Source organism: Zootermopsis nevadensis, unplaced genomic scaffold, assembly GCF_977971745.1.
Source record: "Zootermopsis nevadensis isolate Lab colony 2312 unplaced genomic scaffold, Znev_1.0 Znev_ptg000023l, whole genome shotgun sequence".
Taxonomy (NCBI): Eukaryota; Metazoa; Arthropoda; class Insecta; order Blattodea; family Termopsidae; genus Zootermopsis; species Zootermopsis nevadensis.
In genome coordinates this window covers 1,265,902-1,291,505 of record NW_028259155.1, presented here as the reverse complement: position 1 = coordinate 1,291,505, position 25,604 = coordinate 1,265,902, and the positions used below count along the sequence as shown (strand labels likewise).

Below are 25,604 nucleotides of genomic sequence, written 5' to 3'. Positions count from 1 at the left end.
GCAAATGCAGAGGACCATGGAAAATTGAGCATGCTTGGTCACGGTTAGACAATCTTAGCAAATTTTCGTCGTATTTCAACACTTATAGTGACCTCCCGTCACGCATTGTATATGCCTGCTGCCCTTTTATTGCCATCTGTCTCAGAGAAATGCTATATGAGGACCTTTAAACTAGCACTTATGGTTTGTTTTAAAAAAATCTACCATGCTATAAGTGTAAATGTGTTACTCTTATTACAGATTTCTGCTCTTTTCTCAGCAAATAACATTATGTCATCCATTCCTCTGTCTAAAAAAGCAAAATCTGGCTTGGGGGTGTTGTCTCTCTTTGATGAAATTAGTACAGGTAAGACTGACAATTCGGAACCTAAAAAGACTTTATATTACACTTGTATAAGATGGGAAGCTAAGATTCTACTAATTCATGATCTTTTCGATGAATTTAACAGGTTGCTATTTTCCACACATTTTTGTTTGTTGGAATTTCAGGAATGGTTATACACAGCATGAGGCTCAGTGGAAACAGTAGTTACCAGCATATAATTTATGAGTTGGAGTTCTATACTTTCTAATTCAATAATACTTCAGTGTTCTGCAACCTTTATTCACCCACACCACACCTTCATTTGCCAAACTTACTGAGTTGTCATGAACAACATATTATAAAGCCTGATGTCATTATAGAAACATATTAAGGGCCAAGTAACATCTAACCATCTTTGTAGTTTATTTTCAAACGCTGTTTAAGGAAATTAGTCTGTGTACACTGAGTATCATATGAAACACATAAATAAAAATGCATTCTTCAAGCATGTGGGACATATATTTACCACTTGGCTTTAAAGGACTTTTTTTTCTGTTCTGTAGAAACTGACTGTCACATCACCAATGCACACTCTGGCACTCGTACTGAATGATGATTTGTCTGACTACAGAAACTGAGATGTCTCACAACATTCAAATTAATTTCCCAGAAACATAAAACAGTCTGTAATTCTGTTAATGACAACCCATATTTTAATTTCTAAGGTCTAAGATCTATAAATTTCTGCTTCAAGATTCCTAAGATATACAATTGACCTTACATCTAGGAAAACACTACTTCAATGCCATGCAGCTTCAGGAATATTATATCTAGGTAACGAAGTTACAACAGAAACGTTCATGACAAATTGCATGTGTAATATATTGTGTTTGGAGGTTCCTAGGTTGTGATCTAGTCGTTATTGATGCATCATGGTTGTCTGCACAGCGCCAGGCACGTTTTTTCTGAGGCAACATTCCGGGCTTGGGGAGGACAGTGCTTCCTGAGATCAATGTGAAACTAGATGAATGGCTGATGCCAGGTCAAACTCTCTTCTTCAGGGTGAGTGACATTACGCTTCACAATCCATACAGTTAGAAGTATGTGATTCTTTTGTTTTTCTGTAATCCTAGAGCAGTCGTGTATTGTATTACACTGTGGGAGCCTCTTATAATCGGAGAGCTTCTCTCTGTCTAAGGCAAATAAACAAATAAATAAATGTTTTTGGACTTGTTAAAAAGTTCCTTATCACGAATTTTTGAAGAGAAAGGTAATGAAGATTGCTGTCTTCTGGGTTGTTGCGCCATGTAATCTGGTAAACTTCTACCGAACTACATGGCACAACAGCCCAGAAGACAGCCATCTTCAGACTCACTGCCATGAAAACCTCAAATCCTACAGAAAGGTAATACTTTTTGCTGCCCCGAACTCCAGTCTGTAATTTACATTCCTATGCCGAAAATTAACTACTGTTGGTATTTATTTGGTATTTCAGGTAAGAATAGGATATTTCGTGCGAATATGAATGGGAACATGGACACACTATGGATGACAGAACTGGAAGTTGTCTTTGGTTTACCACTCCATTACACAGACACTGGGAATCTTCACTTCAGTAAACGACAACAACTTCTGGGCAGAGCATGGAGTGTACCTGTGGTGAAACACATCTTACAACCACTGAAGTTTTATTTCAAGTGTGAAGGGCAGAAAAGTGTAAAATGGGGAAAAAATGACCACACAAAGCAGCTAGAATGACCTAAAATCAGTTGTCCAGTATCATAATTGAATGTACGTGGTCAACATTTAGCCAGTGATACAAGAACAAACAGCAAAACTGAGGCAGTGGCCTTACTGAAGTCGACTCAAACTTGAATCCTGTTAGAAGATTAGATTATGTAATTTTTATTTCATATTGTTCTTTTAAAATATCTTTAAAAATTTATTTTAAAATAAAATTCAAATCCAGTACTAGAGAACTATTCTTTAAAACCACTTTGTTTCCTGAGATCTTGTCGCTGACATGACACAAATTTGATCAGGAGAGCTCAAAGGAATAGATGAGTCGGGAAATAAAGCATGAGAATAACAACGAATTAAACTTTTCTGGAGGAGAATGTGAGGGGATTGAGTGGACACAACTGGTTCAGGATAGGTTTCAATGTTGGGCTTCTGTAAACATGGTGTTCAATAAAAACAGGGAATTTCTTGATCAGATGATAACAATCAAGCTGTTTGATTCAGTACTTAAATAAGTGTGTCTTCATCCTGAGGTTCAAATGCCATGAACAGAGAATGCAGTGATGAAGAATGAGGAACAGAATGTTCAAGCAGTGCCAAGTCTTCTCCGCTATTGATGGAAGATTCCGGTGAACTACCCTCTGCAGCCATTTGGTTGGTAGCGGCACTGCTGGTGGATGGCAGATCATGAACATCAGGAGAAGCCAGTGGTGGCTGGGAAGCCCTATTATTGACGGATGTCGCGGCAACAACACCGGTGGGTGTAGGAGGACCTTCCAGTGCCATCATGAGTAGACTGTATGACTCCCTGTACCCTGAAGTACTTGAAGTCTGTGACACCTGCCGACAGTGCAGTGACATGAAAGCACGTAATTGAACCTGATGATAGCCACAATGTACCAAAACAGGTCGTTTTATGAATGGAATGGTAATTGAGTGTATGAAATTAATTACATAAAAAACAAGAAGCAAGAATCAACATAACACACCAAGATGCTACACTACAATCTTGGAGTTTTGTTTGTAACCACTAGTACAGCATGTCACCTATGTCATAGGTGGGACATGAATTTATTAAAATGCCCATTAGGAAAATAAGACAATCTCAGCAAAAAGTACCACAATACGCTTCGAACTATAAACACACGCACAACGAATACCAACCTCATCCCATGATACATCAGCAACAGAGGAATGAGCATTGTCAGAAGAGCGAGACTGGCGAACAGATAGCCGCCGTGCACATAACACAGATGCACTGGGCAGCTGCTGGCAAGTTGCAGCTGCTGAACTGACTGGCACAACAGCTGGCTGTCTTGATGGAATGTCAGCTGTTGATGCCTGCTTCTGCTGTTGTTGTGAAAGCAGTTTTTGTTTTTGTTGTTGTTGTTGTTGTTGTTGTTGCTTTGGAAAATTTTCTTGTTCTTGTTTATCTTCAACTGATAGCTCAGATGGTTCAACCTTAATGTGGGATACCTTCAAATGAAAAGAACATTGCATTTTCTTAATTTTTGAGGTGCAATATCAGACGTGAGCCAAAGTACAACTTATGACGAGAGATGTCATCAGATTATAAATGTTCCACTGAGTGAAGTTAAAGAGTATTTTTAACTGCAACAAAAGTCATGATTCATGGATAACATTCAGTTTACGCTGTACATTTTGTGTAACTAATTCCATGACACACAGTACACAGTTGTTCAGTCGGAAGTAAACCATCTTTCCTGGTTTTATAAACCTAAAAATTCTTTACTGTAATCACAGCTTAATTCACACCTTCACAACGTATTGTTTCAACATCATCTTCCTTACACATGTATCTCCTACATAGTCACTTCTTTCATAGTTTTCCTATCAACGTTTATTGTTTCTAGCATATCTCACCTGTAAGATCATCGATCATTATTAGGTGAAGATTAAAATTTGCAAGGGTCTCCATTCCCTTTTTGTATCCATTCTCAATTTATTTCTACACTCTTTTCCAAAAACTATCCAAATCTCCCTTCTATCTCTGATCTAACCTCAAACTTTAAATCCACACGAAACAAGAAAACAAAGTTTAAGATATTTTGAGAAAGGAGATTAAAATATAACTGATGTGAACTGAATGGATTCCCACATTTCCTGAATGCTTTCAATCTTAACTTCAGCGTGAATACAATTTAATTTGTTGCTGTTCTCCCCGATAACTTCAGGTTCCTACCTCAATACGGCTTTTCCTACTCCTCCGAAGTCTGAAAGTGTTCCTGCTCTGAGCTTTGGAGCGCTGGAGACGTGGCTTGTTGGGATGCCCGCTCAACTCACCCGAACTTTCGTCAGCCGGGCTACTGGGACTCAGAGGAGTGCTTGATGTTTCCCCTGAACATGTACACACGTGAAGCACTAGCATCATTATAAAAATAATTATTACTACATTATAAGTAATGCTAAAAAACTGTAACAATCAACAAGTGTCTGTGGAGTTCAAGATTTCTACAACATACAATAGAAATATTTACATGCAATATTTTTAGGATAAATACAATTCATTTTACCTGAAGAATGTTTACATTCTACAGAAGAGACAAATCGAATGGATGTTTTCTGCTGTGGTAAAGAAGCGTCAAACTTTTGACTTGACAATTTACGTTCATCGCTAGCAGAAGAAGAGGAAGATTGTTGGGACTTGTCTGAAACATGCCACATGAAAACAGGCTAAGGCAGTGTGACTAACAGCTTCATGAATCACACTTCCCAGGGACAGATTAAGGGCGTAAAAAACTACGACTCGGTTTCCAGAACAGCAAACTACTATAAACATGTATTCACACTGTGGAAGACCCAGCAGTTTTGGGGAAAGACACCATGTTCTCATTCAGGGGGTTCTGGTTTCAGTGTCTGGTCCACATCTACGTGCAGATTCCGCTGCTCACGGACTGAATCTTTCATCTCTGCCAAAGATAAAACATCAGTAAAGTAAAATATACTACAAGACCATTTTGGTTCAGAGTCATGTGACATGTAGGTCAACTGCTGGCAATAATTCTCATGATCACCCTATTACTGGGAGTAACATAATTTGTCATACAAGTGCTTCCACAGCACATACGGATTCTATGCCCTTGTTTAGGTGCGCGGAGGACAGGAAGGTCATCACAGACCACATCTGGAGGCATCAGATATATACATAACCATGCTGTGTTATAAGATTCATATATACAGCAATGTTACAGCTACATTCGAATAAATTCAGTGTTATGACTGGGAAGGAAACCATGTTAATTAACATGTCAACACTACATTAAAATTAATATGTCAATATTTATTTATTATGCCTGAGTAATCTGATGGTATAATCAGAACTGTGTATGGATGATCTGATTCATAATTTCCAGTTAAAGTGTTTTTCTGATGTTATTTAGGCAGGCTTTGAAGCTTTTCTAAATGATAAAAATTTGAGAATGGAAAACCCTCTTAATGAACAGAAAGAATAATTTGAATATACAGCATTATATTAAAAGTAATTTATAATTCTGTTCATATAATTAATTTTACAATTACATTATAGCTTATAAAAACATGCTGCCAAAAATAACAGCAACCTGAAATAATTTATGTGATCCACAGACACCATTCATTGCATATTTGGTTTTCCTGAAACGGAATACAAGAAATTAGTCGCAGTTTCTGTATTATGATGCAAGTCCTGAGCAGAACAACTATCATCTAAGCAACAGTTTCTTTATGAAGAAGCCAAAATCACTGCAAGCTTTTCTATAAGCGAAGCAAATACTGAACCATTATGAAACTATTGTGGAAGTACCTTTATTCACAAATAAATATATCTTGTCTTTGAAGACATTGAAATAAAAACTAAAAACAAGCAATTACTTCTTACTTATCTTTGAAGCGACAAAGAAATACCAACATCTACTTTCTTACGCATAACTTTCTTATTTCCCTTAACAATCACGAAAGATTCTTTGTGTGGTAGGTAATTTAAATTTTCTATCTGGTACCACATCATCTTAGATTAATTCTTCTGACTGGCACTATGAGTTCTAGCAAAAGTTTTCCTTTTTTCAAAATATTTGTTCAGATGGAATTTAAGAGTATTCATTCCAAAACATTAGTCAAAAGTTGGTAGTTATAACAGTGTGCCAGATTATGTAACTAGATTCAATTAAATCAAGTCTTTTAAAGCTGAAGAAAATGTTAATAATAAAAGAATTTAAGTAAAATGCATTTCATACAATGTTTATATGAATAAAATATGACTATAACTACTAAGTATGTACCTATAAATACAAACTGAAACTATAATTTATCTACATGCTTCTAAACTGATATTACATCTCATTTCATGCTAGAATGCACTACTGTATAAAGAATGTTATGAAGTCTGACTGTAATGGTATGCAGCTGCAATCAGAATCATGTTCTCAGGGGTATCACTAGGTACTGCCACACGCAGCCAGTGTCTTGAACGTATCTGATAATGTTCTGAATCTCTTTTGTGTTCTTACAAATAAGAACACATAATAAAATGTCCCTTGCCATAGCATTAGGAAACAGTAACTTTAAATGGCATAGCTAAGAGTTAAATTCACCTGATGTGCTATATAACTTGGATCATTTTCCTCATGTAGTTTGATAAAATATCTATTTTAATCTGTACATACTACAATACATCTTTAATTAGGACATGACAATTGTGATTGCACATTTTAATTATGAGAATCTCAGGGTATGAAACTGAGCCCAAATATTTCAATTAGCTAGCCATGCCTCTGTTGTCTATCACAGAAAAAGTGTGTGTATAAAGTAAAAAATTTTGTTATTAATTGTACTTTCCTTATCAGAAAGACACTCTGAGCTATCACTATTTTATTATTGCTTCTCATTTCACAGTGTAACAGAACTAGCACTACTGACTACTGATAGAAGAATGCACTTAAGTTAACCAAATTTCCTTACCTGCACTACATTTTTAACATTCAAGTAATTACAGACTATATTTTAAATGAAAATTATTGTGAAAAAATCTAATTTCATTTAAATACTGTAAAATGTTTGTTTATTCACTCCTTGAATATTAATGTCTGCATTTAAATTAGTTTTAAATTATTTAATTTGGGAATTTAATTCCAATATTATCTTAATAAAAATGCAACATGTTTTGAAGTAAAATGTTGCCTTCCAGAAAGGGTATTAGGAACTTAAATGAGAATCAGAATGAACCACAGATCACTATTAACAGTTTAACAATGGAATTTTATTTCTTATTGAGTCAGCATCAAGATTTGCCTGAAGGCTCAAATATACAAAATTTAATGTAATTACATATTAAGTTACTTAAAAAGAATGCTTGAATTTGATTTATTTGTTTCAAGGTATGTTATTAAAAAGCAGCTAATATATTACAGCATACAAACAGCGTCATTTAAACAAATCTAATGTTATTACTATTACACAACTACAGTGGTACACAAAATGCTGTAAATTCCATAACTTCTGGTATATTATACAAAGTTAAATTTTATAAGGAGAAAATAATGCGAAACTAAGCTACATAGGATAGCATACGTAATCTACGCTAGGGCAGGCTTACATTCAAATAGATGTTTAGACTATATCCATTCCAATTTCCATGCCAATTTCTGTTACAGACTACTTCCTATGGAATGCCAACTACAGCGAAACATCGCTCTGCCATTTTTGTTTTTCTGTCAATGGTACCTGTTAATGGCAGTTTGGGGGCCACCAGCGAGTTTGCTGGGGTGGAGGTCTGGGTAAACCCAACCCCACCACCTATGGTTTCCCCAGTGCCACGTGCTGCTGTGGCTGCTGAATGACTTGACCCAAAACTCACACTTGACACTGATTCTGCAGCAGCCATAACACACGCTAGCTTAGCAGCAACATTCCAGCGATTCCGGGCTTGCGTTACGGGAAGAACTGAGTTGGGGAGAACAACGAACCAACACCAACTTAGTGGTAGCCATTCTCCATATGTTAGGTTCAGAATCGTAGGTACCAACTACTAGATTTAAGTTTTGTAGTTGTCACCCAGAATACAAGATTTATTTTTATTTGTAGTGTTCTGTCTGACGACAGGTCCATATATTATGAACAGGATCCTTCCAACCTCTTCAGGTTGTCAGGGACCTGCTCATACATATATACATCTTGGCAGAGATGATCAGAAGTGGTTTGCCATTGCCTTCTTCTGTGTGTGAGTGGAGTAATTGTTGGGATGCCACGGAGAAACCGGGGAAGCCCCCGGAGGGAAATTCCGTGATGCCTAGACCACGGCCTTGCCCAACACAAGTTATAAATTTGAGCACCACCGGGAATTGAACCCGGGACCCCAGGCTTACAAGGCTAGTGTTCTGACCGCTAGACCACCGTGGCGAAATACAAGATTACTCATACAAATTATTTTTTCAAGTGTTGTGAAATCAACCATTGAGGTTAGGAGCGTCACATAATTATTACATAAATATGCAAGCATATACACAATGTTAAGACTAACTCTGATAACAGTACACCAATACCTGGCTAGAAGTATAAAATCTTTCTTTTCTTGAAGCACAAAGAGTCCACAATTACAAAATTGACTGAGTTCAGCTGTTTAAAAGTTAGGTGTCATAATGAGTCTCAGATTACCACCTGATTTAATAAGAGGGACAAGGATGAAGAAAGAGAAAAGAAAGCCCATATTAATATATGAGTGGGTGTGAAGTTATTTGGGAAAAACCATATAAAACAAAACATATTTTGTAGGTTATGTTCTGAATTAATAAATTATTGCAACATATTTAAAACCCAATGACTATGAACAGAGAAAGTAATATAATGATAATGTAACTAATAATGAGATGTGGCACTGAAACTCAGTGAAGTTGACTGACGTAATTTACTTGCACCACAAATGTATGATTCCCAATTAGTCTCAGACTCATTTTCCGAGGCCTACCCCTGTGGGCAATGCAGTGCTGAATCCGAGGCCCATCAGAGAACATAACTGAGTTGACATCTTCTTCCTAAAGGTTTGTTGAAAAAACTGAATTTGAAACACGAGTTTACAATGCTGATGTGCATACAATACGGAGTAGCGTAATGAAAGTAACAAATTCTTTGATGTGGAGACAATGTTTATTCAAAAAAATGCAATCTGGCTTAAATGTGCAGTTACACAAATTCTAACCTCAAAGATTACTCTGCTATAACTGCCATATTCAATCAGTGATCACTACAACAAACAAGTAGCATGTAGTGGAGCTGCTTAGAGAAAAGTTACATTCCACACAATGAGATATTCAGCTGAATATATATAATATAGAATTAACTATCTCTCAGGCTCATGCTTTAATTGAAGTGATCTTAATTAATCCACAGCAAAATGAGTAAATATTCTTAACCTTTACTCGATTAAAGTTACAAATTAATACCAAAAGTGAAATGATAAAACAACTCGCGGACTGACCTAAATATGATCACATCCTTCAACTCAATTTCATGTCGTTGCCTCAAATTTCTACATTATAAGAAACACTTGCTGGTAGAAAATTTAAAATAGCAAGCACCCTTTATGTTAAATCTAGGAGAACAAACTATTTCACTCAAAAGGGAAATAAACTGTTGGTAGGCACATTGCATAGTATTGTTACAGAATAAAATCCATTTCCCAATATAAACATAAAAAATAATCATTCTTCAAATGTTTTAAGAATAGTTATATTTTCAACTCACCTTGACGAGCTGGCTGACTGGTTGTGGTAGTATCAGGTTTAGCCATGGAATCCTTTCCTGTACCATGGTCACCTGTCAGCAGGTCAATGACTGAAGGCCGCTGTTGACGCTGGTGTGGCCCTGCTCCCCCTTCAGTGGGTTGACCTGGACCATGGTGCCCTTGTTGAATGTCTGACACAATTTTTAATTTTTTTGTATCCCTTTCTTTATCTAGTTCATCAGAGAAGGAATTAAACTGAGGTGGAAGATAAACAGATCAAATCCCAGTGGACTTATTGAAGTCTGACTAAAATTTTCTGTGCCTGATTTTTTTCAGATCCAAATACTCTTTCCAGTCATTTATTTCAAAGTAGACTCACACTGACCATATACAAAAATTTCCATTGTTTATGAAAGTCTGTTTTGTCTCAGAATGACTGAATCCCCCATCAAACTGTAAATAATCTCTGGAACTTCCTAGGTCTACAATTTCTGGAAAAGAAGATATTACTGCGCAAAAAGGCATTCCTGTACTGTTACAACACATGTTTAACCTTCCAGCTGCTCACTACGAAACAAAGAGCTCTGACCACATTCATCAAACCACTAGAAGTTGTTACATTCTTTACACTTTGCTGATGGTGTAAAATGATGTAAAATATCAGCATTCATGGTTGTATCATTAGGGACTAATGTGTGCCATGAACATCCACTATTCGTGCATCTATTTGGTTGGTCTGATAAATGCATTGCTTCGACACAACGCAGATTTTAAAGAAATCAGTAAACAACATTATGACAGAACCCAATGTGTGTATATATATGCTTTATATGATTCTCAGAGTAAACAGCAATCATTTCTGTAAACAATATGAACCAAATGATCCTTGTAATAGAGATGTGTTGGCTGGCTGACAACTGTTTAGTAAACTTTCAATTACTGCATGTACTCCTAACAGTTCATATAATTTTAATGCAAAGACATCAATCACTGACCCACTGAGAAGATTATGCAAGTAACATATGACTTGGTCTTCTTTTAACCTTCCATTTACTCAGAAATTCAGGTCACAGAATGTTAAATGTATAGTGAATATTGTTTCAGTATAAAGTTATAAACTAAAGGTACTACTAACCATATCTGTGATCTTCTAATTCCTCTTTTAGCTCCTTCATCTCGTGTGCCAGGTCCATAAGCAGCATACCCTTACACTTCACAATGGGCAAGTTGAATCCTTTGAGCTTCTCTCTGATAAGAAACTGAAGGTAGCGTTCATGGTCCGTCACTGGAGGCTGACAAAGCTATAAGCAACGGATAGAATTCTTTGCTTATGAACGGTACACATTCACGCATTTTGTAATTAATAAATAAATATGTTAAATTGTTGGACTTGAATTAAACAATCGATGCAATTCCCATGTGGCCAAGTTTACAGTAAACACTATCAGAAGTTCAGGAACTACAACTTAACATGAAATAAGTAGTGCTGTAGTGATCTTGAGAAGCAGGTACAAGAATTTTCCATCCGTTTTAATATGTAGAGTGCATATGGAAAGTGAAATGAAGTCCTCAGAAAACTAAATCCAGTAGTATATGTAATAATAGTATATATTTCCTGAGTGGAAAGTCTAAGCCTGAATATAGTATTAGCAGAGAATCTCGACATAATCTGCTATACTCGCCTTCCATAATGACTCGTATAAAAAATTACAAAACAATTATGAAATTATGTTTATGAGAGGGGGAGGCAGTAAACTCATACAGAGATCAATAATTTTACATAAATTTAGGAAACTGCAGTTTCTGACCTTAAACAGGATGTAATGCTGCAGCAGTACAAAAAGTGGTATTCTCTGTGACACAACAAAATCTATGAAATTCCACCAAATGGAACCAGCTTCATTGCGTTTGCCAAGGTCTCTGATTGTCCGTGCTATGCGTGGCCAATCGGCAACCATTTCACCTTCAAAGCAGATAATCATTATTTTCAGAGCTGTAACAAACACAATAAACAACATTTACAATCTGGAAGTAAAAGTGAAAAATCTTCAAATTTATTTAATCTTACTGAATCAGTGCAAATGTATAATATTCAATATGTTTATGTTCATGAAACTGATAAATTATGAATAACCTCACTTACTCTAAAAGTAGTCATTATAAATTAGAGTAAAGTGAATAATAAATTTTATAAATAAATTATGTAAAGTACACTGAACAGGCTTCTCAGCTATATAATCTTGGGTTGCCGCATCACATAGTATTTTGGCCATATGCCGATGTTCCAACGAAATGTTGGTACACGGCTAAACTAATTACATGGTGCAACAACCAACATCAGCATTGACATTAACATCACTGTAAAAAAATTTCAAGTCTTACTTTCTGAATTATACTTTATAATTTATAGGCTGTAGCTGTGTATATTTCGTTAACATGTTCTGCAACAAAGTAATCCAATGCTTTAATTATACACAATGGACCAAATCAACACGAAAACACAAAACCTACATTCAGTATTTCATAAATTATGTTATATTGAAACATACCGAGAAATGAAACTTTAAACAGTAAACTGGATACTTTGTGTTCCTTCTTGTTGTCACCTCTGCCACTATAAGTGAGGCTCCCAGCTCTCATCTCAGACGCAGTCTTGATGTTCTGGGCCGTAACAGGAGCTGTCTTGCTAGCAGGTGGGTTCATGGCATGGAGTACAACAGTCAGAGCAAAGCTGATGTCTACCTGTCTCATATGAGGTACATCTACAATAACAGAAACATACTTCATACACAAAATTATTACTAGAATAAGTTGTTTTTTTTACTTCATTACTACAATTCAATTGTATCACAACAAACCAATTTAACCATTTCAGAGGTAATGTTAAAATGGCTTCTTTCATAATAATTTTTAGTCATGAATTTACCTTTTCTGCCGCTACCAACACGGAGGCACAAAGGCATGAGAAGATTCATAAGCATATTCTCTGTCTTTTCATGAGTTGGGAACGTGGAATTACCACCACACACCTGCTCTAAAGAATACGTTTCCTGGAACGCGTGAAACAAAAGCAGCTTGTTAATAAGTTTTTACGCTTAAAGGTGGACATCACAATACGATTTTGATGGGGAAAAAAAGTTCAAGGGCAGCACAAAAATTGGTATTTAATTAAAATGTAAAAGTACTCGTATTCAGTTAAACAAAAATTTTCATGCTGGGATTTCAGGCTTTCAGTGATGACTGCAAAGATGGCTGTATTCTGCGACGCTGTGCCATGCAGTCAGGCAGATAATGCCATTTCACTGGAGTTTACAGCCTCCTTCATCAGGGTGATGAGTAAGCCATATGAAGAAAATTAGGTTTGATACAGGAGCAGGGTGGACAATGCACAGCCTCAGCCAAATCAAGGCTGAGCGGGGAGAGGGGGGAGGAGACGAGTGAGGAATGGCAAAGCAAGTGAGCCAGTGAGAGAAGGGAACAGAAAATACTATATGCAGAATGAGGATAGGAGGGAACAAAGAATATAATATAAAGAAAAGAAGGGAAATAGAATATAATTAGTACAGACAAAATAAATTAAAAGTTTAATAAAACAAGTAAATGAATATCACTGTCTCTTCCCTTCATGTTTTCTGACCAAAATTTTGTATACATTTCTGATATCCAGGACATGCGTTAAGAAGCAAATTAAAAGGGGTCCTCCTTACGCCTACTGCCAATATCTGCAATGCTATGAGGCGGACAACAGTTGAGCAGAAGTGCGGAGGTGGAACTTGGCACATCAGAGCAGCTGTGGCTGAAGGCATACATTCACCCATGCCAGCAGATGTTGTCTCTCCAACTATCAGAGCCTGAAATGAAGGCAGATAATACACAAAATACAGAGTTGAATCTTACACTATATCATTCTATGTATTATATATGTTATAGCATAGTTGAGTACTGTTATACAGGATTAAAAGTATAATTTAGTTTTTGCAATACATTTATTTATCACAGAGGAACAGAATTTGGTCAGCAGGACTGTAGCGTGAAGGTCAAAATCCCCTTACTCCTATAAGAAAAAAATTAATAGGATGTAACCAAAAACATGTCTCATAATACTGATACACACATATGCACTTCTAACCTTACCTGGCATGTGTTAATGAGAGTTTTGAGGTGCTGCATATGAACTAAGTACGGGTAACGGGCAAGAGTCTCATAAATGCCCTTCAGTAATCCAGCTGCAGCCTCCCAATCTGTATGACGCTATAATACAAAGTCAAAATGAGTAGCATATTTAACACAAACACTTGCTGGAACAGTGACCTAAGATATTTTAGCACATGTCAATTTCAATCTTCCAAACACTCATTTTATTAAATGCCTTCTCACCAAAACCTCTGTATCAATTTTTTTTTCCCCACATCTGAGCTATACGTACAGCTCACCATAACCTCCTTACGCTAACAATACTAGGTGAAGCCACATAGCACAAGATTTCCCATTATGTTATTATCATTCACTTTAATGTGTTCTTTATGTTTTAACACAAGTAAAAAAAAACACCTTATTGGCCTGTCGAAGTCTGTTTATTGCATTTTACAACCACCCCCTAGGAAGTAGGTAATCATCAGGTGCCTACACAAACCCAGTGATTGGCACAATACACACAAAATTTGTGGACAACCTGAAATGTTGTTTGTGCATTGCTATCACCATCATTCTATTGTTTGTTTTTAAATACATTTCAAGGAATTGCAAGCAACTCATGGAGACTTTACGCATACCTGTCACACAGATAGTACACAAATAAGTAGACTATCACGTGCGTAAGCGAACTTAAATTTCAGTTTTCAGTTACAAAACTAAACACAGACCCTAATAGATGGTTTCTTGTATATCTTGTTGAAAGTTTTGTCGAGTCTTCGAAGGATGGAGATTAATGCCGGCCTCATCGCCTCGTTAGTCCACTCAGTCGAGGGCAGTATATCGCTCATGTAATGTTGGAGACCTCGACATGCCATTGTATCTGGGTCATATGGAGAAACTTTTAGAAGACTGTGAGCGATGTCAGCTAGGCGCTGTACAGACAGAACAATTCAGGAATATATTATTTCCAGGGTACGAGTGACCTTTAAATACTTGAAAGTGAGTGTGAAGACACGCATTCCAACGTATTATGCCCCTGGTTTATCTCTCAGCCAACCATTTTCAACAGAATACTAACAACAATCATCAATGGAGATTTAACTCAACTTCAACACAAATGTAGTTACCCTTAGCCTGACACACACAAAAGAACTGCTCTGTTTACACTGGTTCAGTTACAATTCAACTTCAGTGCAACCTGCTGTTTGGCCAAGCAACTGGCAGTGTTAATCACACAGTGACTTTGGTTGATGGTTGCTTGTTTAGAAGATGAACCAGGATTTAATTTACTGATAAATTTAACAACTGGGAGTTGTTTCAGTGTAGATGAGGCCTAACCTCAGCAAGAAAATACTGCCTATGAATGAATGCAAGGCAGACATTTCACAGCAGAGATATTCAATCAGAAACAAGGTTTGAATGCACGTACGTACCACATGTGACTTGATGTCCAGAAGCTCGATGGTCTTGCTATCCTGGCCTGATTTCTTGTTGATCTCATTCAACCGAACTGTGCACTTTGTGTGAAACTCTGCTACCATGGACAGGAGAATATCCCGTGGACGTCGAAATTCACTTCGCAGCACCTGCAACCATAATCGTAAGACTCAACACGATCATTATCATCCTTCCCAGAATCAGGCCCGGTTTGATTGCTTTTATGGGTATTACAAAATAACAGAATCTTTCTACCTTTTGTTCATATTCCTACGCATGCACATAACACGCATTCATGAGTACGTTTAGAAATCTGTGCATGCGCGCGCACACAACAGACACATATGCACATATAAAGACATAAACAGAGTGAATCTGAATTGTCTGTACAAATATGGACATGAGTCTTACATAGCAAAACACTGTATAAAGTTCACATTAACATGCCTCTGCAGAAGTTTTCTTTCTGAATTACAGCCCTGAAAGAACTGTACAAGCCATCAGCTCTCTGATGTATTTACAAGAGGCATTTGTATAGCATGAAAATACATAGGTTTGTTTAATAGAATTAAATTAGCTTTACCTCAGAATCTTCCTTGTCTCGTTCATAAATGATTTTGCTTCTACTGTGGTCACTCACATATCTAGAGTGCGAGTCCTCCTCAAACTCAAACGCAGGAGAATAGGGACCTCGGCTGTAATTACGCTGACTTGAGCCCTTGTGCTCAGGACTTGCCCTCTGTGGGCCATTGTAATTCCTGCAGATAATTGAAACTCTGTTACACAGTACTTAAATACACAAGACCATATCACAAATATATTCTTCATATTTAAATGATCAAAGTAAATACTTAAATAAATTAGTGAATAAGGCTTCCAATCTGTAACCATCTATAGAAAACAACACTGCCAAAAAATCACTGCCATCTTCAGAAACCTTCTGACTTCATTTCTAAGATTTGTTTCACTTTTTTATTCCCCGCTCTAACTCTTCGGTCTCCTGCTCTTTAGGTATCCCAATCAAAATTTTGTATCTCTTTATTCTTACTAAGCCCAGAAAACTTGCCTTCTAAAACAAATAATAATATCAAAACTAGATGAACTTACTTTGCAAGAGCTTCACAGTTGTTGATAAGAGTCCTGATAGCCACTGCAAGCTGATGAATTATTTCCTTCTCAGTCTTTCCCTCTTTCTTGTAGATCGGAAGCTGGATGTGCTGCACGTAGCACGGCAAAATTGCTTCTAGGATTGTCTGGTGAGAAATTCAAAAATACATTTGTTCCTCAGGATTTCAGTTTAATATCTTGTTAACAACATTTCTTCAGACACAAATGACAAAAGGGGGTTGTAGCGCAGTGGAATCTGGTAGAAGTTTACCAATGTTTCAGAGGTGTTTGCTGCTTCCATCAACAGGGGAATGAGTCACTTATCACCCTGATAATTGAGGCAGCAAACACCTATGAAATAACTACACAGTGCACCAACCCAGAAGACAGCTGACAGCCACCTTCAATAATGATAACACTGACCAGCATCTGATGGCCCCGGACTGAGTCGGCTGCATACGCCACGACCATGACACACAGTGAAATGCAGTCCAGGACAGTTACCATTTCACTCTCATCATGGTAACAGAAGTCTATTGCCTTCAATGGTTTTTCTTCTCTTACTAATTCACCTATGTTTAGTGGATCTGGTGATGGGGTTTCCAAACTCAACAAGAGATTGAACAAACAGTTTGACTGGACCTGAAATATAATCATTTATAAAGTGCATCTTTTTTTGTTTTGTTTACAGTTTACAATGCTCATTACAGATGCATATTTTATAGCCACAAGAATCAAACCAAAGAAAGAAATTTAACTATTTCAGAAATTTAAAAAATCTGGAAAAAGGAATTAAACTTCAGCAAGTGTAATTCTATAACATACTGTAACATTATGTAACTTCGACTTTCAAGTGAGGGCCATGTCGAACGTCTGGTGTTAACCATCGTTTCGGCAAACATTGCAGTTGCCATCTTCAAAATGGGTAAAAGGTGGGGTCAGTTCAGAAGGCCTTATATAGGTCAGGCAGTGAGTGTGGCTAGATAAATTTGATGGTGCTGACTGGTGGAGCAGAGACGTGGATAACACCAAATATTTAACACTGCTCTCACCGAAAAGCTGAAATTACACATTGATCTCCAGCCACAAAAACCTGCGGGCAAGAATACTGTTTCATCATTTGGTATACCACAGATAGAAAACAGCGTGTCATGAGATATTCATTTCCGTCTATGTAAAAATGCAATAATTAATTCACTATAATATGAAGTCAATAATTACCTTATGTGCATCACCATACAAGCTTTCATCATCAGTATCTAAAATGGCTGACACGCTACCAAACATCTGAAGAATAAATGGTTTCCGATTCATTAGATAGAACTGTTTGACGGTGTATTCAACAGTTGTCCTCACCAGTTTATTAGTCTGATGATTTGAGTACAATTGAAGAAGTGTGGGCATTATGAGCAAATACCTGAAACATGGAATTTAGTATTTTGTAAAATTCTACTATAGACAATTCTGTAAATTTCTTAAGGGAACAAAAAGTTATGCAAAAGATTCTTTTGTTTACATGATTTCACAAGTCACCATGTGGTCTTGTAAAAGTTTACCAATGTTTCAGAGGTGCTTGCTGCCTCCTTCATCGGAGGCACAACATACAAGACGACGCCCATCTTCGCATTCACTGCCATGAGAACCTGAGATCTTAACAAGTCGTATAAAGCTTAATGCACAACGACTTACACAAGCAGTACATACGTAATAAATGTGTAACTAAATTTGACAATCACTTGCATCTAATAGCAATGAAACATCACATGATGATCCATCCTACAGGAAAAACAAATGGATGATGTAAGTAATTCTAGCAAATGTTACTTCATTCTATTTAATTTGTATCTTAAGTGCGTCATGTTTGTGTTGAATCATATACATATATTTTTATTTTACAGTCTATACACAAACTTATTTTAAAATAATGTCGTTAAAATATTATAACATTTACAGTATAAAGTATATTATGTTATATTTATGGCGCTCCTTTATCGTAGTACGACATTATATTATTCAGCGCTTTTATTTTTGTTTTTGGACGACATAAAAATCAACTTACCCATTGGTAGAAAATATGTTTTTGAAATTGTGCGCGGCATTGATGTATGTTGCTGTCACGTAACGGAGAATGCATGCATCTTCGCTGTGAAGTATCACAGCACCGTTAAGAACATTGAGGAACAAGTGGATATCGCCAGAATAGGCAAAGTTTCCCGCCATTGCCTCAAACATTCTGGCAATGAGTCGGACCCACATAAACTTATGTAGCACATCGAGGCCTAGAAGTTCCTGATCAACAAAACAAAACAATGCATGAGTAACATTCAAACAAAACAGTATGTAAAGAAAATAACTACATTTTAAAAAGAATATTTAATGTCACGCAACATCTGAAAACTTGACATTTTCTAGTTATCACACAATTCTCAGTGCACCATAATAATCATGAACTTTGTACACAGCACCTTGGAAGCTTCTATAATCTAAAACAATTGGCTGCACGTTTCCAGCCATATTATCAAAACTACGCTGCTCAAGAGCTATTCATAACCTCTTACAGTATCAAAGATGGTTGAACAATACATATTCACTGCAGTAGCAATGGAAACAATATTATTGTAACATTATTTTAAAATTCTCCTGAAATAAATGGCATTAAATATTTGAAGTTCTAAGCCATCAGTGCATGAGTTAAATAATTATTATCTGTCTATCTATGCACAGTTTTCCCAAGTGGCACCTTTAACTGGACTCTTGTGTCTAATCTGTGGAATAAATAACAACACTGATAAACCTAATAAAATTACCTTGCCCATTTCACCTCCTTTATACAAATCAAGATCAGCTTCCAGAGCCTTGCGTGGAAATGAAGGCAACTTCATTAATTCTTCATGTAAGAACACCACACGTTGCACCACCTTTATCATTACAAGAGGAAAAGATCACTTTCTTTTCTAGTCATAACAGTAAGGAATATGAGAAATATAATTTTCAGATCATAAATGCACTGTGGCATCAGCTCATTATAGGATTTGGGGTTTTCATGGCAGTAAGTGTGAAGATAGCTGTCTCCTGAAGTGTCAGTAAACTTCTACCAGACTACACGGCGCAACAACCCAGAAGACAACCATCTACAAAGCTCATTATGTGCAGAAGAACATGTAACAAAAGAAGATATGGATGCAACAATTTAAATGTATAAAATTTACAAATTGAACAGAAGTGCATCATGAGATGATGACAAATTTCAAATTTACTTACCATGTCTACATTCTTGAGGATGGCCCATGTAAGCAATACTTTCCCAATCTCAACAAATTTATGTATCAACTCCTGTCGCTGAAGAGCGTTGAACGCCTCCTCAGGTTTCATGTGAACAAGTTCCAGCTGCGGATACTGCGAGCGTTTGAAGAAGTAGTAATCTCTCACATATGCCGACGGATTGTGAATCTGATCTGTATCAAGACAGTTCAGTGCTTACAGCTAACATATGTGGTTTGGTACCAAATTCCTCTAACTCAGAATATGCATGCACCCTTTATAGCAGTGTAAAAAAAATGCTGATGGGTTACACAAATACGAACGTACTGTACTCTCACTCTTCATTTGAATTCAAATGCATTGTGCTAGTAACAGCGAAAGCATTTGTCAGTCTTAAAAAAGTCACCAGACAGAGTTCTGAGATGAAAGTAAATTCTTCGACTCAGTACAGACAAGTGACAGGTAACAGATAAAGTCACAAAGATCAGGCTTTCTGCCCACCTAAAGGGTGCTGACAGTGGAATATGAAGCATTACTAGAATGACAAACAGCACAAAAGTAGTAACAAAAGCATTGTTTATAACAGGGCAACCATCTAAATTGCGTGAGAAATTACACAGAAAATGGGTTTGACCATTAACTTCCATTCTTTTGCATGTCTGCATAGAATTAATAAATATGAGCATAACACAATTTCGGAAGTTACCTAACACCCATCACGTTACTTACGAGTTTTGTGGTCTACAAGGAAGAATTCTTTGTGTCTGGGTTCCTCAATACCAAAGAAATCTAGTGATTCCCTTAGAATCTGACAGAACTGGGTGTCTTCTTGTACTGGAAACTGTGATGGAATGCCTCCAGCATCTTGCTCTGTAGCAATGAGGGAACACGGACAAATGTCTCATTATCCTTGCCGGTAATTATAGTTTAGGCTATAGTAATTATTGATTTATAGAACAACTACTGCTGAAATCAAGGATCACATGAAAGGATAATGCAGGAAATATTCAATTATTATACATATACCAATAAGACATTGAAGAAATAAATAAAGTTGAAGATAAAAGGTTACGGAAAGACTGAAAAAGTGTGGAAGGTGGAACATGTTTTGTTCCATGAAGAGAACGTACAGCATTTGAAATGTCTAGCCATTACTGTGGCAGTCTTTTAAAAGATTGTATATTTCCATCCCGAAAGAAGTTTTGCTTGATTTATGAAAAGGAATAACATTGCATCTTGCAGTAAACATTTTTTTTACCTTGTGGTCCATGAACAATGATTTTCTTAGCTGATGGCACATTTGCTGTAAGCAGAATTGATGCATCACACTGTTCCTTCCTTAGAATTTGTTTCAGGTCCTTAAACATTATCCCATGCACACTGTGCACTACCTAAATATAATATAAAACCAAACTTTATTACTAGAAATAACCATATAAAGGCACAGAATACAGAAATGTACTAGAAGACTGCACGTGAAGGAAAACAGAATTTCTTGCATATTCTTTACAATGGCAAGGAGTAAAATACTGTATTTGTGTATGCATAGGCCACACTTTTTTGACAAAAATTCACCATGCAAAATTAGGGTGAAGCTTATACTTGGAATATTAATTGTTTTTAATTCTTTCTAAAGAAAAACCTAGATCCTCCAAAGCGGAAGCCATGATCCTATCGACAACTAGCCTGTGATGCTGGTATTGTACGTTGTGAAACCTCAAGTAGAGAACGTTAGTATTTTAAAGAAATGGAGCGTGCCAAAAATTGACGCACTGCTGTTGTTACTTCATTGGTAACACTCTCCATAAAATTAGTCACATAAACATGAAAATAAGCACTTTAAAAAAAAAGTTAATTCATTATCTAGTATTGAGATATTATTTATTCCAAATTCTAAAAACCTAGATGTGGGTTATACACATGTGCAGCATATACACAGGAAAATACAGTACTTTGACACATACAATAAACCTGGTTATGCTTCATGCTAAAGGTGACGTTTCCAGTCTTCATAAAAATTCAACTGTATATAAATTAAGATAACTACCTTCCAGCTCTTAGATTTGAAATCAATGTCAACATATGCGTAAAATAGGACAAACCCATAACTGTTTATAAAACATTAAAAACACAGACTTTCTTTCACTTACCATCCAGAGAACAGAAAGGGCAGTCCCTATAAGTTTCTGGCTATCCTCCTGAGGTGACCTTACATAGAACATCACATAGCCAATAATATAATTATAAAGAGCAAACGCTGCTTGTTGCGGAAGTTTGGGAATGAACCGGATCAAATGGCGAAGGATTTTGAACATCATCTCCTGTTTGTCTCGTGTGAGTCTCTCCAGGACGTAACGTAAGAACAGCGCACTGTCCTCCACCAAACAACTCCAGATTACCTGTATTTATGAAGAAAAAACAACTTTAATAATGCTTACAAATGCTCCATGTTAAAGTACTTCAGAACATCAGCAGATAATTAATGTCACTCTCATAACACTAGCAATGAACACAGTGCTGAATCACAAGTACAAAGCTACGACCAATTCCCTTTTCCTTGAAAATTCAGGATATGATAAACCCCATCTAAAATGAAAAAAATTTCAAGAATTTTCCTTCTTTATGTTCACACTTTTCTCCCTTCCTATTTCCACACAGCTAAAGTTGTGAACAATGTCTTACTAACCATTTACCTTCTGTAAAAAAAGAAACACATGTCACCACACATTTTAATTTTATAACTGCAACATATCAGAAAACTAACACATAAATAAAGGAACCAAATATAGCAGAGCTGCCTACAACATCATATTATCATAAATTCGCCTACGACTAACTGAACAATACCTCTTTTTTTACATTCTTGGACACATTACCTATAAAGTACCAAAGCATTAGGGTGAGGAATTTTCTGCACTCTTCTAACGTTTTTATGTTCTAATCTCCGCCGATCCAAAAGCCATACATACAAGTTCACAAACAATATCCTCCCTTACATTTGTTTAGGTGTCACAGGTGTTACAACTGACGGATTTGTAAATTTTAAAATGAACCCACATATAAATCCTACCTGATAAGCCACTTCATAAACAGCATTACCATCTGGCGAAACAGCTGCATCATCAAGGAGGTTGATGATCTGAATCACTGCAGAGCAGAGGCTGGACGGGAACAGCGAATGTGCAGAGTGAACATGGTGCGCTGCATTGCGTGGTTGGGTTTCTGTTTGCTCTTCATCGCCTTACATACGTAATGACAGAAAGTGAATGTCGACATAACAAATTGCAATTGTTGTACACAGAAATAAGGTGAATGTTAAATAATATGCACATGGGTTAGAAGTTTGTTAGTTTAAACAGAAAATATGACAGAGTTTACCAACCATCTGACCATCTGTCCTTGTAACCTGTTTCAACAAGATTCATCACAATATTATCCTCTCATCTCATTCTTATTTTCAAAGCAGTTGCTTCGAAAGACTTTCCACAGAATTATATATGTTCGTACTCCACGCAAGGCAGATGTCGAGTCCTTTGTAACTCCTACATTTTGCTACCTTAACAATGATAAGTAACCTGTAAAAATCATGAATTCCCAGACGCATATTATCCCAATCACTGACTTCGCTCATCTTAAGTCATAATACTTACGTCAGCAATAGTCTTCGTGCAGTATATGATCATATTTTGCAAACATAAAAACAAATTATCTAACTAAACTAAAGAATGAAGATAATACCCTTCTGGAATATTGTGCCAAGTAGTGTTGTAGAAACTGACCGATATTTCAAAATATCAATCAGTCTCAGCCTCCACAAGATAAATAACCAGGGAAAACTTGAAGGCGGATATGGATTAAATAATTCAAAATGCAGACACAGTTATCACAACAATTTACCCAATCTGCTATGAGGGTGCATAGTAAAAACCTAAAAATTCTTAATCATAACAGATCAAACCATAGTTCACATTTGAAATCAGGGCCCTCATAAATACTAAGCAGGAGCACCAACCACTACACCGTAACATTCAATATCTACTTCATCACGATTTCTTAACTGAGCAAGGTAGGTGGTACCTTCGTCGTGGTCATCACCAACTGCGTGATAGAGACTGGGCTCATACGCAGCTTGCACTGTAATGGGAATGGTTGTGATGAGAAAGTTCTCGCGCTCTGTACGTCTTTTGTCCTCTTGTGCCTGCAGTGCCATCTTGATCAGTTCTGTCTGCTGCTTCTTACGAGTCTTAGTGGCTGTAACTAGTGATCGCTGAAATCCAAATCATCATGAAATGTCACAAATTTGATTACAGTAAATCTCAATTCAGACCAATAATTTTCTTCAGATTTTAATTTTGCTGAGGTTTCATTCAAATTTCAAGCAACATATTCCATACATATTTCAAGTATGCAATGGGCAGTCTTCTTGTGTCACAATTTTACTGAATCTTGAAAAGGAAATAGCATGACGCTATGGGGCAGTCGGCCAGACTTTAACTTTATAGGGGGGCACGGAGGTGTCCAATGGCAGCAACAGTTGCATGTAACACACTTTGGGCAAAACACGAAAGACGTTTAATTAATCAGCTTCATATAACATGTTGTAGAATTATCCAAAGTTTCTTATTTCTTTTGATGCCCCAAATATGTGTGAATTATCAAGTTCATGCACTACTCCAAATTTCATAAAAGCAGACACTTTAAGAAACATTAAATCTGTGACTGCCACAACATGTACACACAGCTTACATGACTCTCCTGGCTGATGGTAACCTCTTCCACTTTTGTCTTCACCTGTGGCATCCAGGGTGGATCAACAACCGGTAAAGACTCGATGCCTATTTTAGGTGATGGAAGGGTAAATTCTATACCAGGTGGTGGCACTTTGAACGTCAGATGAGCACCCTCCTCCATCCGAGGCCATACCTGGTATCGAAGCTTCCACAGCACTTGAAACCTATTACGAAAGAACCACAAATAAAAACAGATGTCAATTTTAAAAGTAAATCTAACCAAAATATGTTCATATTATTTTAGAAATAGCAAGAGGAGTCTGGAAGCAAAATAACAAAATCATAACAATCACCTTCATATTGACCACAACCACCATATATCATTATCTAATGTATAAGACAATGAACTATAAATGCCAAAGGAAATTTTTCAGGTAATAACAACCTGGGATTATGTGAACAGTATAACTAAGTAAAACAGAATAAGGAAGGGCTGGAATTAAGTGACCTGAGTGAGGGAGTAGTGCATATGAACATGTTATAGAAGAAAAATCAGCAAGAGTCATAACATAACCGTAATCTAATAAAGCATATGAAAATGTTTAAAAATGTAATACTCATTACCTTAATATGGCATTTATTCTTGCTGCTGGATCTTGATGGTGCAGACCATGATGGATTGTGTCCGTTGCTTGATTCGGAGCCCTCACAGCTGCTAAGATGAACAGGGATGCAGCAGTAGCAGCTACTTCCTGGTTTGCCTCCAGCAAGAGCTCCCATGCAATGGGCAATATGTCCACGAAATACTCCTCAGAAAGAATTACAGCCCCCTTCACTAGAACTGCCAGCGGTGCGTGGAATACATCACGAACCTGTAGATATAACCAAAATATCTCCACAATATTCCACTGTTCAATTCATCATATCATGTTGTCTTACCCACATCAGGATTAACTGCAAGTAATATGAAGGTAGTTATGCTACTAGCATTTCATTCTTTGATGGATAAATGTTAATACTTCAGTATTTTAAGCCATAATTTCTAATATTATTTATGGCTTTTTACATAATAACTTGTATTTATTACAAAATACAATTAACTGGGTCTGAGGTGATAAAGTTTAGGCTCACATCGTAAAAATTAAACATATTTCAAACATGTAAGAATAAAATAAAC

The 25,604-nt window shown here is 36.6% G+C and overlaps 2 protein-coding genes across 8 annotated transcripts in view; one reads left to right on the top strand and one right to left on the bottom strand.

Moving 5' to 3' along the window:
* Window positions 1-1,235: 1,235 nt before the first annotated feature.
* On the top strand, window positions 1,236-2,275 carry LOC147872860 (DNA (cytosine-5)-methyltransferase 3B-like). Its single transcript, XM_087354476.1, has 2 exons — window positions 1,236-1,366; window positions 1,800-2,275. The coding sequence occupies exons 1-2, from the start codon at window positions 1,333-1,335 to the stop codon at window positions 2,060-2,062; spliced, it is 297 nt and encodes a 98-aa protein (XP_087210602.1). The 5' UTR covers window positions 1,236-1,332; the 3' UTR covers window positions 2,063-2,275.
* unc80 (unc80, NALCN channel complex subunit) overlaps window positions 1,976-25,604 on the bottom strand; it is a 58,348-nt gene continuing 34,719 nt past the window's right edge. For 4 of the 7 annotated variants that reach the window (XM_087354463.1, XM_022084599.2, XM_087354464.1 and 1 more), the window contains 28 exons: window positions 25,052-25,299; window positions 24,444-24,651; window positions 23,775-23,964; window positions 22,768-22,937; window positions 21,848-22,096; window positions 20,956-21,088; window positions 20,427-20,567; window positions 19,698-19,891; window positions 19,244-19,354; window positions 18,496-18,725; window positions 17,658-17,853; window positions 16,860-17,078; window positions 16,437-16,582; window positions 15,913-16,087; window positions 15,326-15,478; window positions 14,621-14,824; window positions 13,893-14,009; window positions 13,466-13,609; window positions 12,685-12,808; window positions 12,308-12,520; window positions 11,567-11,751; window positions 10,894-11,059; window positions 9,779-9,949; window positions 7,763-7,981; window positions 4,579-4,713; window positions 4,248-4,402; window positions 3,209-3,520; window positions 1,976-2,884 (listed from right to left, as the gene is read on the bottom strand). In XM_087354463.1, coding sequence (XP_087210589.1) covers window positions 2,552-2,884; window positions 3,209-3,520; window positions 4,248-4,402; window positions 4,579-4,713; window positions 7,763-7,981; window positions 9,779-9,949; window positions 10,894-11,059; window positions 11,567-11,751; window positions 12,308-12,520; window positions 12,685-12,808; window positions 13,466-13,609; window positions 13,893-14,009; window positions 14,621-14,824; window positions 15,326-15,478; window positions 15,913-16,087; window positions 16,437-16,582; window positions 16,860-17,078; window positions 17,658-17,853; window positions 18,496-18,725; window positions 19,244-19,354; window positions 19,698-19,891; window positions 20,427-20,567; window positions 20,956-21,088; window positions 21,848-22,096; window positions 22,768-22,937; window positions 23,775-23,964; window positions 24,444-24,651; window positions 25,052-25,299 — 5,241 coding nt within the window. In that variant the 3' untranslated portion in view covers window positions 1,976-2,551. The remainder of the gene's footprint in view (window positions 2,885-3,208; window positions 3,521-4,247; window positions 4,403-4,578; window positions 4,714-7,762; window positions 7,982-9,778; window positions 9,950-10,893; window positions 11,060-11,566; window positions 11,752-12,307; window positions 12,521-12,684; window positions 12,809-13,465; window positions 13,610-13,892; window positions 14,010-14,620; window positions 14,825-15,325; window positions 15,479-15,912; window positions 16,088-16,436; window positions 16,583-16,859; window positions 17,079-17,657; window positions 17,854-18,495; window positions 18,726-19,243; window positions 19,355-19,697; window positions 19,892-20,426; window positions 20,568-20,955; window positions 21,089-21,847; window positions 22,097-22,767; window positions 22,938-23,774; window positions 23,965-24,443; window positions 24,652-25,051; window positions 25,300-25,604) is intronic. The other 3 variants (XM_087354467.1, XM_087354466.1, XM_087354468.1) reach the window with 3 other exon arrangements.